At 45.8% G+C, this 19,921-nt stretch overlaps 1 protein-coding gene across 1 annotated transcript in view; it reads left to right on the top strand.

Moving 5' to 3' along the window:
• Positions 1-1,670: 1,670 nt before the first annotated feature.
• The window catches only part of LOC306937232 (uncharacterized protein), a gene marked incomplete at its 3' end in the record, with an annotated part of 59,704 nt that continues 41,453 nt past the window's right edge, over positions 1,671-19,921 (top strand). Inside the window, exon 1 of the mRNA XM_079520897.1 lies at positions 1,671-2,141. Coding sequence (XP_079377023.1) covers positions 1,757-2,141 — 385 coding nt within the window. The 5' untranslated portion in view covers positions 1,671-1,756. The remainder of the gene's footprint in view (positions 2,142-19,921) is intronic.

Below are 19,921 nucleotides of genomic sequence, written 5' to 3'. Positions count from 1 at the left end.
TAATATGGACGGTTAAGAGGAATATTTCTGTGGTTTGGTTCTTAACCTTTTTTGAGCTCTGGACCACTAACATAATTTCAAGCAATCTTCAAGTGCCACCCCAACCTAGCCTTGCGTAGCCATGCAAATATCACTGCATGGATATTAGTCTGGTATTTTTTTTTCAAGGGGCGGTTACAAAAAGATTCAAACGCACTCTATTGGTTAGACTTACAATCAATCAGAGCAGCGCAGCCCGCTATGTCACACACATACCGGGCCCTGGTTGGTCCTCCACTACTGCCGGTCCGCCGAAACACGCCCACAATTGAGCGACACCAGACTCAATCCGCCTGGGGCAATATGCATTGCAAAAGGCAGATTGAAGGCTGACTATACGCGAGGCTAACCCCAACCCACCTTTAGCCCACACGTCAACAGCCAACAGTGGTCCCCATGGTTGATTTCTTATAGTCGGGGCGGTGGTCCCTGGTTCACGATCCGTTGAAAACCCCTGGGCTAGAGACTACAGAGAGACCCTATATAGGCCGGAGAGCAGGGGTCCGGCTGTACGCGAACACACCGTATTAATACACTTCCTGATCCCTTATAATAAACTGCAGCTTAGAGAGATTTCCTATCATAACATGGGAGCCTCCTCCTGCTTCTTAAAGACACACAACACACACAGTTTCATATTGTACAGTGGCGGTCCAGTTGTCGCGGCGGGCATTTATTGACACAGCGTTTCTCAGAAGATGTGTTCGATAGGCCTTGTGAGGACGGGACATAAACATCAACAACTGGCCGGACCGCTGGCCGCTGTTTGTGTTGAGACTGCTGCTGCTCGCTGTTAGTGTTGACGTTGGTTTAATAATGGCTGTCAACAATCATGAAGCAGGGAGAGAGAATGGCTGCACATGAAACCGTGTGTGTGTGTGTGTGCGTGCGTGTGTGGAGGGGTGTGTGCATGTGTGTGTGTGTGTGTGTGTGTGTGGGTGGGGGGGCATAACCTATGACTACAGCCTACAGGCCAGTTGCACAGACCTCAATCATAAGTGACAGTTATATGAACCTGTGTTATTATTACCACATCTTGTTTGTGTACTTTTCCTGTACAGCCTATAGGGTTTTACATAATGAAGCCATTAAATGGTAGGCCACACTGTACATTATTGTTTTTTTGTTGTGAACAAAGCCATATAAGCAAATCCAACCAATGAATAGGCCAAAGGAAACATGAATGGTTGTTATTATGTAATGATCAGATCAATAATGAATCAATATTTGCTACCACAAGAGAGAGTTGGCTTATTTGGCATTTGATTTTTAAAAGATAAGAAGGACCCATGATCGTCGACTTCAGATCACGAGGCTGATTTGAGGGGGGCGGCTGGCTGACTGATGTTTTCTCAAAGGCAAAATGGCGTGAATGGGCACATACGCATACGGGGCCGAGCGAGGCGAAGAGAGCAGCAGCACACACTGACAAACTTACACCAGAGCCACGAGATGGGGGAAATATCGCTGCGCGCCTACGCCGTGCGGTACGGCAGCATCCAGAAGGAGTGTACACACACACACACACACACACGCGCGCTGTGCTGCCTGCCTGCCTCGAAAAGGAGGAGGCAGTCGCTTCAATCACTTTAAGTGCTGACTTGTGTACAACATTTTTTTATGTAATATTCTGTAGGTAACGGCGGTCGAGCGGGGGGCTGAGAAGAAAGAAGAATGAAAGAGCCCTCACCTCGGACTAGAAGGAGAAGGAGAAACCATGAACGGGGCCGTGTACATTTCGTTTTTCCAAGGGCAACTGGAGTCCGTGCTGGAGCAAGTGGTGCAACTCGCCGTGCAGGAAATCAGCAAGACGGTGGGCTCGAGTCTCAACTCGCTGCTGCTGGAGACCGCCGCCAAGGAGCAGGAGAACCAGCGGCTCTCCGTCAAGCTGCAGTCCCGGGAAGGGGAGCGTAAGGCCGGCGGCGGGACGGACAGCGGGGACAGGGACAGGTCCCCGGCCACGGTGCTCTCCGCCAGGGCGGGCGACGGCGGCAGCGCCAGAACAAAGCCCGATCACCACGCACACCCCCTCGGCCACGGCCACGGCCACGGCCACCACGGCACAGACACGCGCAGGCTGGAGCAGAAAGGACGGGTCGTGGGTAAGGGGCGCTATACGCGCACGACACGCACACACAGACAGCCCATGCCAGACAGACAGATACACGCACAGACAGACGGACGGACACACTTCTAGTGTCTGCAACAAACAGGCTCCAGTCAGTGTGTAACACGCGTTTCATTACGTAATTCTGTGAAAGCAGCAGGCCCACAGTCCTTTACGTTACGCACACACATGTGAAATCCTTAACTCCGACTCTCCGAGAGAGAGTCTGAGCAGATGGAACCCAAAAAAGGACCCTTGTGTGGGTCCATGTGGTTTCCATTTTCAGTTTTCACACTGTCCGGAGTTACACATTTGCACAGTGCAAGTGTGCGTTTCTGTGCAGGCAGGCAGGCAGGCAGCCAGGACGCACAGGGGCCTATAGATAGGGAAACACTACACACTGACATGTATGTTGTAAGACTAGAGAGAGGGAGAGAGAGAGAGAGCGAGGGGGAAACACAGCAGGACAAAGAAGCGACAGTCACAAAGACACATATGAAAATGTGGGCACAGTAGTGACACTGTAACACTGTAATACACTGCAACACGCCCCCCTGGCGTTCCAGTGGAGACTGGAGACCAACTTTTAATTGGTTTTAATTGGCAGTTGGTGACATTCTGGTGTGGGCGCTTCTTGGGACAACAAAGAAGTGTTGGACCCGAGTGAAATCTCTTTGGAGTGTCCAGAGTAGGCTAAAGACGTGGGTTTCTAAAACACTAGAACTAAAGAAAGCAGATCTCTGTCTGACAAACTACAGAGAAACAAAGTGACATGTAGCTTCTTTTTTTGTAAAGAGAGGTCCCCCTACTAGCCCCCCACCTTGTATATACGATATGAGGCCTTTATGACTGCATGACTAGATAAAGTTGAAATGTGATACTCCGAGATTTTCACTGAGTGTTATATGCTGAGACACTTCATCTGTGTATGCTTTTGTTTTCATTCCTGTTGCCTAATCGGAGACTCAATTTAGACCGGACGATGTAGTTCTGGGGTTCTTCTCAGAACCCGAGATGATCTAGATGTGGTTTCAGTCATTCAGTGTGTGGAAGACGTCGGGGGGGGAAATGAGTTCAGTGTGTTTTCTGAGCATTGCGAAGAGCTAGGGGGACCCTCCAGTGTTCCTTCAGGGGGTTCCAGATACTATAGACATTTACAGGTCGGCTTTCGAGGGGGTCCTTGAAATAAGAAAGAAAAGTTTGAGAACTGCTGCTGTGCTAGTGTGATCAGCGTGTCTGGTTCGTGATGGATGTTGAGATATATATCACATAAAGATAGAAGCCAGATTCGAACCACGACACAGCCAGCCCCGGGGGCCGACAGTATTCCGCCACACGCCCCTAGCTAGCCTATAGCCGGGATGCCACAGTGAGCCTGCTGTTTTGTCCTGTGTTGACCTGCTGCTGTGTCTTGTCTTACTCAACGGGCGGTGCATCCGTGATAGACAGATGGATAGATGGGGAAGCACGGATGGATGGATGGATGGATGGATGGATAGACAGACAGGCAGATGAAGAGATGGTCACTGAACAAGAAAACATGAACAAGAATGAATAATATATGATCAAACTGTGACGATAAATGTTCCTGTAGTTCAGGACAGGTCAGGACAGGTCAAAGTTGTGTTCTCTCATCTGTCTATTTGAAGGACTATATACTTATAATTTATAGTATGACAAGACATAATGTTAATCTGACTGTGTCCGTCTAATAAGTTGAGTTGCCACAAGGAAACCGTATGGTTTCCACATTCACTCTCTGTTCCCCTATGTGGTTAAATTCTCTTGATATGGCGTGCGAACATGCGCACGCCTGTGAGCGTGCACACACACACACATACCGGCGTATGGCGTGCCAAATGTGAACGCCCACAATCGCGCGCGCGCACGCACACATCACGCACGCACACACAGTGGGCATGAGAGGTGGTACTGTCTGGTGATATTGTTTTTCTTGCTCTACTCTCTCTGGATTGGCAGAGGCAGACGGAAGCCTGTGGCATCCGACTCTGTAAGCCACAGCCTCTGATGGGTAGTGGGCGCGGCGTCACAGACAGACAGACAGACAGATAGAATGACAGACAGACAGGTGTTTTGTTTGTTTTCTTTCCTTTTTTTTAATCAGACACAGCAGGATGTCTCCTCTTTTCTCCTCTGCCAGAGGGCAGCTGAGCTGTCATTTTACGACCTTTTGTCCAAGGAATAAATTGTCTTTTAGACGTTTCAGGGCACATACACACACACACACACACACACACACACACACACACACACACACACACACACACACACACACACACACACACACACACACACACACACACACACACACACACACAAAAGGTTAATATGCAGGGGCAAACTGTCTTCGGCCAGTTTTCTGTAGCCAACACACATTGTCAATGTTGATTGTGTCTTTGTGATTTTGTTGTGTTGTGTTCCTGGCTGCGTTGAGCTGCTGCACAACCTTTCCACACGGCTACTCCCTTTTTGAACAGTTTAATTGAAGTTGCAGGAGTGTGCATGTGTGTCCTAAACGTGGCCCAGTTCACATAATCAGGGCAGCCTCCAGTTTGAATCAATAGTAGATCTTAATCAATGTGAATCCATAGAGATCAGATTATATATATTAATTACTATACTATTAGTATTTTTTGAATCAACAGATCATAGTAGATTTGAATCAATAGAGATCACAGTAGATTTGAAATCAATCCACAGTTTTAATCATTAGAGAAGATGGTACTTAGTACCCATAGTATTTTAATCAGTGGAGATCATGGTATATATGAAGTAATTAGATATGAATCGACAGTCAATTATTCATTTTGAATCAAAGGAAATCCTTGTAGTATAGACATAGACATATGAATCAATAAAGATCATAGTGAATTTGAATCAACAGTTTGTTCATCTGCAGAGCCAAAACGGAAAGAAAGAGGAGATTGTTTAACAATCTATCACACAATCTGGCAACCCATCAGCACAAGAAAGGGGGGAGGCCCGGGCCCGGGCGGCTGGCGTAGCTGTCTGGGCACCTTGGCTTGGTAATCCAGTCTGGCAGTGTGCCGCGGGTTCGACTCCCGATCCCAACAGGCCTTTACTGCGTGTCACCCCCCCCCCATCTCTCTCTCAATTTCCTGTCAGCCTACTTTCATCTATCCCTCTATCAATACAAAGAAGAAAAAAAAGGTGAAAGCCAAAAAAAATATCTTAAAAACAAAACAAAGAAAAAGAAAGGGGGGGGAGAAATTCCGCCTTAAGAGATTATTACACAATTAGTGATTAGGGAGCTTCAGATGACATAATGATGTCCTTCTTAAGCACATGGCTGACACTCTTCTTAAACAGATATTTGAGTGAGGGACACAATAGAACCTTCTGCCATCTTTTAAATCCAACTTGAAACCCGTTTTGTACTGGCAGCCAGGCTTCCATACAGAATTATGTGTTTCTACTTTAAAAAGGCCATCCTTTAAAAGGAAACTTCGCCCTTTTTGCAAAAAAAATATATGTTAATGATGTTTAGAAGATTTAGAACACTTTCCAGGGGGTCTTTCATGTGTGTAATATGTGGTTTTAGATCTTTTGGATTTTAGCAGTGAGCCCAGTGTCTCTGATGTCATCGACACTGGGCTCACTTACTTCCTGGACTACATGTTGTCTCAGTAAGGCCAGGGCTCCACCGGACGCGTTGCGTCTCCGTCGCTTGCGTCAAAAAACGCACCGGTTCAATTTTAATGCACGCGTTGCGTCTCCGTCAACGCAACGCAACGTGGGCAGTGGAGCCACCCTTCATTGATTAAAAAGGGAACATTCCCTGACGGTGACGGAGACGTGACGCTGACGTGTCCCTTTAAGTGACTGTTACAGCAGTCACCTGGGACTACTCTTGAGTCTTGTCCCCATGACAATGTATGATCTTCACTAAAGCTCATAAAAGCTGCAAATCATTTCAGGAAAAAAGAATCCATCAGTACGAATCCGACAACACATTTGTATTAAATTCTTACCCCTGAACTGAATGCAGTACATCAGCGACTCATTCTGTCTCCAAAAAAAGCTATTCTAAGCCTGGGCAGATTTACTGGCATATGTTTCTGACGGTAATGGTAATATCCCTTGGTATTGGTTCAAATCCCTCCCAGTTTAAATCCCCTCTAAATAAACAAAACTTAAACACGAGGGCTTCTTTTAATGATTTGTCCAAACTGAAGGGGATTCGTGACACTTCCACCTCCCATGCACTCCCCCCCCCGGCGGCGCCACAACATGTCATCTGCATCTTAACGCTAGGATAGACATGGATTTATGTTTCAACATGGATCTGACCTCGCCACAACTCGACCCCTGACCTTAACATGCTGGGGCTCCTGACCTAAATGTCTGTGTGTGTGTGTTTATGGTGGCATTGTGTGTGTTTGAGAGAGAGAGAGAGAGGGTTTGTGTTCGGCCTTGGAGTGTATTGTGTGTGTGTGTGTGTGTGTGTGTGTGTGTGTGTACTGTGAACATGTGTGTGGGCCATATCAAAGGCGGAACACTCGTTTTCCTATAATGGAGGCTAGCCTCTCTAACCTCTGAGTGTTAACGCCTTCGAGGGACGCGCTGCCCCGCCAGTTGCCGCACGTACCCCCAGTATTGTTCAGTTGGCGTATATCGTCTTTGTTCGGGTGGGAACCTCGTATGTCCAAAAGTGTTACTTTTCAGGATTCAAATGTATCAAAGCTGTATCGAAGCTCGAAACACGTCGCTATATAGTATGATCAAGTAGGGCATTAATTTACGGAAACGCACAGAGGGCTCTATTTTTGTCCATGCTAAACCCCTTTATCCCTAAACTTCTTTGCCTTTTTTTTTTTTTTTTCTTTTTTACTATTTTGAAAAACATTTTTGAATAGTTCAACTAGCCAATCTACATTGACATTGATGTTGTGAGCTTGTAGTTTGGCTATTTTTCAAAATAGTAAAAAAAAGGCAAGGCAGTTTAGGGATAAGGGGTTTAGCTTGGACGCTAATAGAGCCCAGAGGTTTCTGCCCGACAGCGAGGATACTATATATACAGTACATGGATGTGTGGCTTTGTCTTTGCTAGAAATGTTTATTTATACACATGTAATTATCATGGCACGTCCTGTTTAACTGATACGGTCAGATGGTCAGGGTCGGTGTCTGAACTGTTGCGCTGACCCTAAACTCCATGCCGGACCACGGAGGATGGATCTCCACTCTGTAGCTGTTCTTGTTTTAAAGAGTGGCCTGTGTTATGTTTACATAACAAAACAATAAAAAATGTCCTACCCATCATTCCCCTCTATAGTCCATACCAGGGGTAGGCAACGGGCAGCCCGCGGGCCAAAACTGGCCCCCCAGAAATAATATCTGGCCTGTCAGATAATTTGGAGAATACTTTTTTTTATGCAATATCAGACCGACAGTCTCACATATCTAGGCTATTATGTCCAAATAGAGAAACGAATAGGCCCGGACGGTTAGCTCAACCGTCTGGGCACCTAGGGCTCCACTTTCGTCACCGCTAAACCCCTTATCCCTAAACTTCTTTGCCTTTTTTTTTTTTTTTTTTACTATTTTGAAAAACATTTTTGAATAGTTCAACTAGCCCAGGGTTCCCCAATAGGCGGCCCACGGGCCATTTGCGGCCCGCGGAGCGCCCCCTCTGACCCCCCATTTAAAAAATAAATAAATGGGGGTCAGTAGCCTATGCATGTCAAACTGGGCATCCTTTTCAAATGGGGTCTTGCCCTGAAAATGAATTTTCAGGGCAAGACCTCGACCTTGCACGTGCGGACTCGGCCCCCAGCCTAGTACCCTAGTCAAAATATGGCCCTTGAGGAAAATTAATTGGGGATCCCTGAACTAGCCAATCTACATTGACACGTTGTGAGCTTGTAGACTGGCCATTTTAACTATTCAAAAATTATGTAAAAGGCAAAGAAGTTTAGGGATAAAGGGTTTAGCGCTGACGAAAATGGAGCCCCTAGGCTGCCAAGCCAGCTCGACGGCCCCTTGCCGCGTGTCACTCCCCATCTCTCTCCCCATTTCCTGTCTGACTACCGTTTCCTATCAATAAAGGCATAAAGCCCCAAAACAAATACAAATAAAAATAGAGAAACTAATATACTGATACCCCCACTATACAGTATTTTCTCAAGCCACTTGAAGCCAGTTGTGTTTATTTGTCTTGTTTGTCCAGAGTTCAGACAGACCGTTAAAGGTCTTCCGGGGCTGTGGAGCCCTTGAGCCTGGCACGTCTCTGTCACGAGGGGGGAGGGGGGTGCATTGCGTGTCTGTCTGCTGAGTGTGTCCTTGCTCCAAGTGTGTAGAGAAGAAGATGTGTGCACGCATGCGAAAGAGGACAGTTGCGTGTGAAAGGCTTGTGAGTGTACAGAGGGACACGGGACATGCGCACTCTTGCTCGGCAAGTCTGCGTGTGCGTTTGTGTGTGTGTGTGTGTTGTGTACAGTATGTGCATCATCACTTTCAATCTGTCTTCCCTATTTTTTTGGTTGGCATGATCGATGTGTCATCATAATTACAGACCAGATCATCGTGACATCATCACCTCACTCACCACAACCACAGATTTATTTCCAGGTATAAATTCCGCCAGCGTTGCATAATTGGAGAAGTAACCTTTACCTTTACTGTATATCTGGAAGAACAGGACATTATTGTTATGGGGCATGCTATTATACATATATTACAAACATTTTATGTTGTGTAAATATGAAAAGTAAACTAATCCACCGCTCACCTGTTAAGCCATTTAGACCTGAGGCCGATTCTTTAAAAAAAATATGGTTTCTAAATCATACCCGTTTTCTGAAAAAACATATGTTTCGATGTCAGTGGTGCTCAAACTTTTTCATTTCAAGGACCCCCAGAATTATCTGTATTCGGTCGCCGACCCCCATCTGACAATATGATCTTCCAGGGAGCCCCTGGAAGATTTGAGTTAAAAACGTTCGTTCTGAAATAATTATCAATTCAAAGATTTGTGTCACATTTTCACTATATATAAAAAAAAGCAGATCTACAAGCTCGTAGCGCGGCACTCTGTGCTGCGCTATGAACTTGTAGATCTGCTATTTTTCAATAGCTAAAGTATAACAACGCTTAAAACACCAAAAAGGTGTTCCCGCCCCGAATGGTTTAAAACAACAAACAAACACTTTGACGTGATGTGCTGGAGCTGAACTACATAAGGGTGAACAAAACATAAAAAGTGCCACCGCAGCATGCGTTGCCTGAAGAAGAAGAAGAAGGTAATGCGACCGAAAGCTTGCAATAAAATGTCAGGATGCTTTACTTGCGCAGGGTTAGTGAGTCGAGTGAAGTCAAATTCTATTGTACGTGGCTCACGGCCACTGTCACAAAACATGTCCCCAATGGCTGTACACAAAAACAAGCAGTAATGAAACGGTAATAAAGTACTGCAGTGTATACATACACATGTGTACAAATCACACATAAAAACACCTTGCTGTTTTTTTCTTTTTGTTCGCCCCTATGGTGTAAATAATATCAAATAAACGTTCTCTGCGTGTTTGGTTACAAACATGGTCTATTGGCAAAACATTCCAAAATCTTGTAAAAAATGTCACATGTAAAAAAAAAAAATCACACCCGTGTGAACTGAGTGGTGCAACTCTCCCCCCCCTCCTCTCTCTCTCTCTCTCTCTCTCTCTCTCTCTCTGTCTCTCATTAGCAGGCAGCAGTGCAGCACTATCTCTCTCTGTTTCTGGCACAACAGCGCCACTTTTCGTAGTCATTGGTACTCGTGCTCATAGTGACATAGTTAGGTGAACACATAGGTGGTCACATAGGTGGTCACGGACATTGCTGTTCGTTGGAGTGATTGCACCACTCAACAAAGAGAGAGAAGATGAAGAAACTAGGCCTAGTGCTGCACAATTCTTGCTCAAATGTGAATCTCAATTTTACTCCACAAGAATTGAGATCACGATCATATGTTGTCTTTAGTCTGTAGTTGTTGAGCATTACTACATTACGCACCCGTGTGACCCCGGGGGGGTCCCCGGAACTTCCAGACACGCAGGAACACGCCCAGGGGGCCGGGTCGGTTCCGGCGAGCCGCCCCGCGTCCGAAACGGTCGAGAAATGACAGAGTTACCGTGTGGGGGTACCCGGGGGGTCTGTACTGTACGGTACTGTCACTGTACTGTACTGTCACACCTGAAATCATATACAGTTAATATGTATGTGTGTGTTAGGCTGCACAACAGTGACACTTTGTTTTGAAAACCAACCAAGTAATGCTATTTTCATGCTCGGACAGACACAGGCAGCCAGAGACACACAAAGCTCCGTAATTAAGTAGTTGCACCTGGAGCCAACTGCTGTGGCTTTAGACGACCTCTCTTAAAGTCTCTCCCTTGTAGCAAAAAACATAGGAGTAGCTAAAATGAATTGGACAGCCAGTCTAGTGCTGCAGGATTATTGCTCAAATTTAAGAAATTTAGATTGCATAGGTGCATCTAGATCACAATCTCTTTTTTTTTGGTAATTCATTTTTGCAGCACTATCTAGGCTTACAAGCTCAATTTGCACCACGGCACTTTGGGAGCTTGGTGATTGGTTACTTTGTCTATTCGTCCTATGACAACAAAGCATATAGGGCTTAAGTGGTTAAACTGAGACGACAACGGATAACCATCAGTGTAAGCTATGCTGCTGGCATGGATGTCTGCCATGTGAATGTAGAGTGAGAGGGGGTGTGTGTGTGTGTGTGTGTGTGTGTGTGTGTGTGTGTGTGTGTGTGTGTGTGTGTGTGTGTGTGTGTGTGTGTGTGTGTGTGTGTGTGTGTGTGTGTGTGTGTGTGTGTGTGTGTGTGTGTGTGTGTGTGTGTGTGTGTGTGTGCGCGCGCGTGTGTTTGTGGATAAGTCACCTATGTAATGGTGGTAACGCCATCTTGGTTCTTGGAGTGTGTAATCATTGTATACGTAGCACAGCTCATGGTGTGTTTTTTGGAGTGGGTGGTGTGTGTGTGTGAGATTCGGGGCAGGGCTGTCCTCTCTCTGTACATAAAGCTGTTACTAATGCACCCCAATGCTCTCTCTCTCTCTCTCTCTCTCTCTCTCTCTCTCTCCTGAATTATGTACAGATGGCTGTATTGTATTTGTGTTATTTATTTGGTTTACCGCCGCGCACACAACACAACGCAAGGCCTCGGGGCTGCTTCAAGTGGCCTGGCCTGTTTTAGTTTTAATCTGTTCTTTTATTTTATTTATTATCATTATTATTATTGTAAATTTGCTGTGGTTATGTAATTTGTTATTTTATACGTGATATTACCTGCAGGGCAAAAAACAAAACAAAAAAAAAACCACACACAAAAGAAACCAAACACTATCTGTGAGAATGGTTCCTGGAACACCTTATAACCGTATATGTTGTTTTAATATTTTTAACGTATTGTGTTTCTTTTGAAAATGAATGCCCTACTTGATCATACTACAGCGGCACGCAAAAGTATAGGCAGCAGATCCACAAGCTCGAATAGTGTCGCTTTGAGCTTGTCGATCTGCTACCTTTGCTATTTATTTAATTTGAATTTCAATCCTGAAAACTAACACTTTTGGACGGATGTTTCCACCCGACAGAGAATGTGTATATCTATCCTATATTACAATTGAAAACATGTGCCCAAAAGCACGCACAGGAACAAAAGGCACCAGCTACTACGTCACTGACACGCTGCAACACGCTGCAACACACACTGCAACAACACACTAACACGTCACACACTTACCCTCCGCGTCGTTGGTTCCCTATCTCCTCATGTCGCGCCGCACGGCCACACTCGACACCAGCCGCGTAAAAACTGTCATCGCACTGCCACTACAGCCGGCTCCCGTCCACACTCGCAAACAATATCAATATCAATAATAAACACAAACACGCCACAAGCACCGACACCCCCGCCTAATTTGTTTGCCACGTCTATGAAAACAAGCACAGAAAAAATGCCATTCAACACGCTACTTACACACACTACCACTCGCTTACAATACGCGGACCTGGCAACACTACATTCTCTCTCCCATTTGCTCAGAGCCCACCACGTGACCCACACAGGGAGGGAGACGATTGCGTGATGCTTCTATGTACAGGATTCTATAGGTCACCACTTTTGGTGTGACACACATACGGCTTCTGTTTACTAATATGCGTTGTCAACACGTGCTGAGTTGACAAACATTGACCGACTTCGGAGAAGACTGATAGTTTCTCCTTTACTACTTAGGCTGTGGAAGTATTCACACTAGGCAACTTTTGCATTTATTGGCATTGCCAATTTGGGGAGAAAAGGAGGACGAGGAGGTGATCAAGCTCCACAACACCACATTGGTAGGTAGCCTCAAGGCTGCATTTATTTGCCTTCTTTTTCCTCTCGAGGCTGCATGGGATGATGTGAACCCCTCCAGCAGGCTAGGGAGCACCGCTCCGGTTCGCGGAAAATGACCGCGGGGTGCGGGTTGCCAGGTTTTTTTATAAGTAAAGTATTTACATTCAATTAAAAAAACATATATATATAATACATTTTAATTTACGTCATATTTAGCGGCATTTCGACCTAATTTCTCTGTTCTTTGTCAATGGCAAATATTGAGACGTGTGGGGACTAAAGCTGTATATAGGAGGGCCCTCAAACACATTAGTTCATAACTTTTCATCGTGCTCCTAAAAAAAAATGTGGCATTGACAATTTGGGGAGAAAAGGAGGACGAGGAGGTGATCAAGCTCCACAACACCACATTGGGAGGTAGCCTCAAGGCTGCATTTATTTGCCTTCTTTTTCCTCTCGAGGCTGCATGGGATGATGTGAACCCCTCCAGCAGGCTAGGGAGCACCGCTCCGGTTAGCGGAAAATGACCGCGGGGTGCGGGTTGCCAGGTTTTTTTATAAGTAAAGTATTTACATTCAATTAAAAAAACATATATATATAATACATTTTAATTTACGTCATATTTAGCGGCATTTCGACCTAATTTCTCTGTTCTTTGTCAATGGCAAATATTGAGACGTGTGGGGACTAAAGCTGTATATAGGAGGGCCCTCAAACACATTATTTCATAACTTTTCATCGTGCTCCTAAAAAAAAATGTGTGCTACTAGCCGCAATTACATACACAGTTAAAATAATAAGAAATTTGCGCCAACGACTGCGTCGACACCTGGCGTGGAACAAACGGGACGAACCGAGGCGCATATATGGATAACAACACTACACGCGCGCTGCAACACAAAACAGCTGCATACAACGCGTGTCACTGTGCACTTCTGTATCTGTGGACTTCTGTATCGCAACGCGGGCCAACGCAACTCTGGGATGAGCGGGCCGAAGGCCCGCGAAATTCTAGTATATATACAAGTGAGAAGTTGTACCCAAACCAGGAAAAGGGACCCAAAGTCACACACTGCATACATCACTGACACGTCACTGACACACTGCAAACACACTACACTCACACGGCAGTGACGTCACACACTTACCCTCCGCGTCGTTCGGCCGCTATCTCCTCATATAGCGCCGAACGCAGACCCTCAACACCACCCGCGGAACATTACTCATTGCACTGACACCAACGTTGCCTCCCTTCCACACCCACGCCGGCATTGTATCTCTTCACAACAAACTATATCTCCCCAAGCACCCACACCCCCGCAGCACGCACACACTCACACACGGGCCACGGAGCACTGTTGCCAGGTCTATGAAAACAAGCCCAGATAAAATGCCATTCAACACGCTACTTACAACTCGCTTACAATTCGCGGACCTGGCAACACTGCATCCCCTCTTTTCATTGGCTGCGCCGCCAACATTGTTGCCACGTCTATGTAAACAAGGCCGCAAACCCTGACTTCCTACAGCCTACATCCTATACTTACACACACTACCACTCGCTTACAATACGTGGACCTGGCAACACTACATCACCCCTTCCCAATGGCTCAAACCCCCACCACGTGACCCACGAGTTTTTCATGATACCTTTCACACTTCCGGAAACACTACCGGACGTTACACAGTACACACACACACACACACACACACACACACACACACACACACACACACACACACACACACACACACACACACACACACACACACACACACACACACACACACACACACACACACACACACACACACACAGTGTACACACAAAACAACAACACACCGCACGCACACACTGATTCTAACTTGGATGGAGAGCGCCGCGATTACATACAGTTAAAATAATGCAAACAGGCCCAGGCGGTGGCGTAACCGTCTGGGCACCCGACTGGTAATCCAGTCGCAGTGTGCCGCGGGTTCGACTCCCGAGCCAGACACGGCCTTTACTGCATGTCTTCCCCCATCTCTCTCCCGTTTCCTGTCAGCCTACTGTCTGTCCCTTAAAAAAACAATAAAAAAAATATCTTTAAAAAAAAAAAAAAAATGCAAACACGACCGCGTCGACACCTGGCGTGGTACAAACGGGACGAACCGAGGCACATATATGGATAAGAACAACAACACCAACACTACACACACGCGCGTGCTGCAACACAAAACAGCTGCGTACAACGCAGTGTCGTCACTGCAGACACGTGCGTGCGTGCGTGCGTGCGTGCGTGCGTGCGTGCGTGCGTGCGTGCGTGCGTGCGTGCGCGCGGGGGGTTTGGATCGCCTCCCGATGCAGCTGAAATGGCACGCACGCACACACACGCCACAAAACGATAATAATAATACAAAATAACACTACACTAATAACAATAATATCAACAGTACAGAGAACAGTACAGTACACATGAGTACAGTACACTACAGTACAGAAAGAAAGCTCACATCAGAATATTAATCCATGTAATAATAATAATAATAAAAAATAAGAACACAACACTAATAACAACTATAATATAAACAGTACAGAAAACAGTACAGTACACATGAAAGTACAGTACAGAAAGGAAGCTCACATCAGAATATTAATCCATGTAATAATAATAATAAATAAGACAACACTAATAACAACTATAATATTAACAGTACAGAGTACAGTACAGTACATCAGAATATTAATCCATGTAATAATAATAATAATAATAAAAAAAGAACACAACACTAATAACAGTACAGAGAACAGTACAGTACAGTACACATGAGTACAGTACAGTACAGTACAGTACAAAGACTTACAGCACAGTACAGTACAGTATACTGTTCCTGCGCCTTGCCATGCTTGCTTTCGTACGCAAATACACAAAACCAAACAAGGCCACTCAGCCAGCTTGGCAACTTTGCGCTTTCTAAGCAAATGCATAAATGAAAACATCATGGGTTGCCATTGCCTTCTTCCCATTTGCGCCGCATCGCATGGCGCTAGGATGAGCGGGCCGAAGGCCCGCGAAATTCTAGTATATATATATACGAATAATCATGGGTACATTTCTTTTCATAAAACGTAAGATAGTCGTTTTTAGAATCGGACTCGGGTCTTAATGGGTTACCGTAATAACCAAGGGGCCAGTGAGGCTTTCCAACGTTGAAGCACTGGGCCCTAGTGGTAAGAGGAGGGACTGCAGGCGGACCCGTGGAAGTATGATTGGGAAACCCCGTGCAGCTGGGCTTTAACGTTGAGCGCGTTTGCACTTCCGCATTTTGGACGGAGCTTCACGCCAGTTCAGTCTCTATCCTTCTTTATACTCTATGGTAATAACAAAGCTTTCGCGACAGTCATGGAGTTCGGGTATATAGGCCACAGTTTTGTGTGTGTGTGTGTGTGTGTGAGCGTGAGTGTGTGTGTGTGTGGGGGGGGGGGGGGCTGGGGGGGTGACCTAAAAGTAATGGTGACGATGAAGACTAACATGTATGTAGTGTTGTGGACCAGCCAGCCGTTGAGAGTCAAGACAATGTCGCGTTTCCTCCTGCATACTTCCATCCTCTCTACACACACTGTAGCAGTCTGCCTCCGTAATGTGTTCCTTTGGCTGACATCAGACGCAGTGGAGAGATGGAGAGCAGACCATTTGGAGGCCAGAGGTACTTCCCAATCACTGGTACGCACTGTTGATTTCGTCGACTAAAACTAAGATGAACAATGTTCGTCGACTACCTTTTTTTCACAGAGGACAACTAAATGGAATGATGACTATGATGACTAAAACTAAGACTAAATATATTGACAATTTCGTCAACAAATATAAACTAGACTAAAATCTTCGGAAGGGACTAGTGGACGAGAGATCCAGTAGAAGTCATTTTACACTTGGTTGCATGCTGAAAATGGCAGATCTACAAGTTCACAACGCGTCGCGCTGCGACATGTCCCACTGGTACGCGTACCTGTGCTGTTATGTGGGACATGTCCCACTGGTACGCGGGACAGTCCCACTGGTACGTGTACCTGTGCTGGTACGCGGGACAGTCCCACTGGTACGTGTACCTGTGCTGGTACGCGGGATAGTCCCACTGGTATGCGGGACAGTCCCACTGGTACGTGTACCTGTGCTGGTACGCGGGACAGTCCCACTGGTACGCGGGACATGTCCCACTGGTACGCGGGACATGTCCACTGGTACGCGGGACATGTCCCACTGGTACGCGGGACAGTCCCACTGGTACGTGGGACAGTCCCACTGGTACAGTACGCGTACCTGTGCTGGTACGCGGGACATGTCCCACTGGTACGCGGGACATGTCCCACTGGTACGCGGGACAGTCCCACTGGTACGCGGGACAGTCCCACTGGTACAGTACGCGTACCTGTGCTGGTACGCGGGACATGTCCCACTGGTACGCGGGACATGTCCCACTGGTACACGGGACAGTCCCACTGGTACGCGGGACATGTCCCACTGGTATGCGGGACAGTCCCACTGGTACGCGGGACAGTCCCACTGGTACGTGAGACAGTCCCACTGGTAAGGTACGCGTACCTGTGCTGGTACGCGAGACATGTCCCACTGGTATGTGGGACATGTCCCACTGGTACGCGGGACAGTCCCACTTGTACGCGGGACAGTCCCACTGGTACACGAGACATGTCCCACTGGTACGTGGGACATGTCCCACTGGTACGCGGGACAGTCCCACTGGTACGCGGGACAGTCCCACTGGTACGCGGGACAGTCCCACTGGTACGGGGGACATGTCCCACTGGTACGCGAGGTGGGAATCCCGAGGAAGTTTTCCCGACCGTGAATCTATAACCGTGTGTCACCGTGATCAATGATATGGTCAATGACAATGATATAACAACATTATGTTGTGATATAATAATATAGCAGCGGGTCGGCTACTTGAGGCCAGTCAACTGTCTTCCGTGTTTTGGTAGGCTGATGCGCGACGCACAATTATATATATATATTAAAAAAGAATTCACACCCATGTAAAGTGAGGAGCGCTCTTATCATCATAGATCATCAAAATAGCCGATTTGCTCATCTACATATGACTCTGATTCTCCATTCATTGTCAATAAGCATTTAATGTTTGTTTTAGGACAACAATCTACACTAATAGCTGAATATTGGAGAGGCTAGCGTCCCTCAAAACGTCAACGTCGTTATCGGCAGTTACGTGTGTGGCCCAATTTGATGCCACGTTTGTCCTATTTCCATCCTTATTTTATTTGTTATATTTAAGTGAAAATGCTATAGGGCTTTAGAGTAGTTCACCCAAACAATTACTTATTTTCTAACCCATTCTGGGCTGGAACCCCTTTTGGTGTTTTAAGCATTATGTTATACTTTAGCTGTTGAAAAATAGCAGATCTACAAGCTCATAGCGCGGCACTCGGTGCCGCGCTATGAGCTTGTAGATCTGTAGGTCTGCTATTTTTGAAAAAATCGTGAAAATGTGACGCAAATCTTTGAATATATATTCTTTCAGAGCAATCGTTTTTAACTCAAATCTTTGCTTCTGGCAGGTCACTGGAACAACATATTTTCAGATGGGGGTCCACGACCAATTACATTTTTTGGGGTCCTTAACATGAAAACATGCACACGGACGCGCATGAATACTCGATGCTCGATTACTTCTATCCACTACATCTCAGAGCCAAAAATTGTACTTTTACTCCACTACAATTATTTGAAAACTTTAGTTTTACTTTGGAGATTTTAATTTTGATTAGAAAACATACATTAACCACTTCAAAACTATAGATTTCGGCCATTTGAAAATAGCTCACAATAGCTCACAATGCGACGCATTGTAGATCGGCTTGTAGATCTGCTATTTTCAATAGATTTTGTACACATTTTGAACATGTGAAATGGCACATTCTGCACAATGAGTACTTTTACTTTTAGTACTTAAGTACATTTTGATGCCGATACTTTTGTACTTTTACTCAAGTGCATTTTAAATTCCGTATTTTTACTCGTAACGAAGTAGTTCTAAATTGCAGTATTGGTACTTTTACTTAAGTAAAACAATTGAGTAGTTTTTCCACCACTAGTAATAGTCTCCCTGCTCTGCGTGCAGCTGTTGGGGTACTAACTCTCTCTCTCTCTCTCTCTCTCTCTCTCTCTGTGTGGACCATCAGGTTGCTAGAGCCCGGTTCACCAAGGTCAACACGACCTGTCGAGACAGACCTTATGTACAGGCCAGACCTCACAACGCAGGGAGTCACCTCTTAGCCTCCTATACCTCGGCCCAGAGACCGAGGGGTTAATATCTCACATCTCACAAAGGGGTGTGTGTGTGTACACGAGGGGGTCGGGTCACATTTGGGGAAGGGGGTGGGGGTGGGTTGGGGTATCTCAAGAGCACACAACCATGGTTTTGTCTGTACTGCATGTTTGAGGCTTTTTAACATTTAGACCCGAGGACGATTGCACAAAATGTCTTCTAAATCATGACCTAGGTTTCTATCTCAGTGGTTCTCAAAGTTTTTCATGTCAAGGAACCCAAAAACTACTAATTGGCCGTCGACCCCCATCTGAAAATATGTTGTTCCAGGAACCGCCCCCCCCCCCCCCCCCCCCCCCCCCCCCCCCCCCTGGAAAACATGGGGTTTTCCTGAAAACTGTCAGGATTCAGAAGGCATCTGTAGAATCGTCCTCAGGTCTAAATGGGTTAACACGAGCATGTTGTGATCAATTCAATCGAACGATTGTGTTCCGGCTTGGATCAATGGAAGTAACTAACGTGTACGTAGTATACCTTTTGAAGTTACTGTATATTAGTAGCAAAATGAAAACAATTTTTTAAGGATTTCAAGACCTTTTGTTTTCATATATAAAACCGGGAAAGCATCTGTGACATTCTTTGTCACCTCAGATTTCTTTGGCTATTCGAAAATAGCAGATCTGAAGCTCATAGCTCATAGCTCATAGCTCATAGCTCATAGCTCATAGCTCAGTGCTCATAGCTCATAGCTCATAGCTCATAGCTCATAGCTCAGTGCTCATAGCTCATAGCTCATAGCTCATAGCTCAGTGCTCATAGCTCATAGCTCATAGCTCATAGCTCAGTGCTCATAGCTCATAGCTCATAGCTCATAGCTCATAGCTCAGTGCTCATAGCTCATAGCTCATAGCTCATAGCTCAGTGCTTGTATTATCGGTATATCTGCTATTTTTAGGGGGAAAAACTGAAATGTGTGACAGATCTTTGAATATATATGTTTTTAAAGCAAACACTTTGTATCACCAGCCTCTGGAACAAAATTAATTTTGGGGGTCCTTGACATGAAAATGTTTGAGCGCCACTGATATAGAAACCTATATGAC

Source organism: Electrona antarctica (assembly GCF_951216825.1).
Source record: "Electrona antarctica genome assembly, chromosome: 14".
NCBI lineage: Eukaryota > Metazoa > Chordata > Actinopteri > Myctophiformes > Myctophidae > Electrona > Electrona antarctica.
This window is presented reverse-complemented; position numbering and strand designations above follow the sequence as displayed.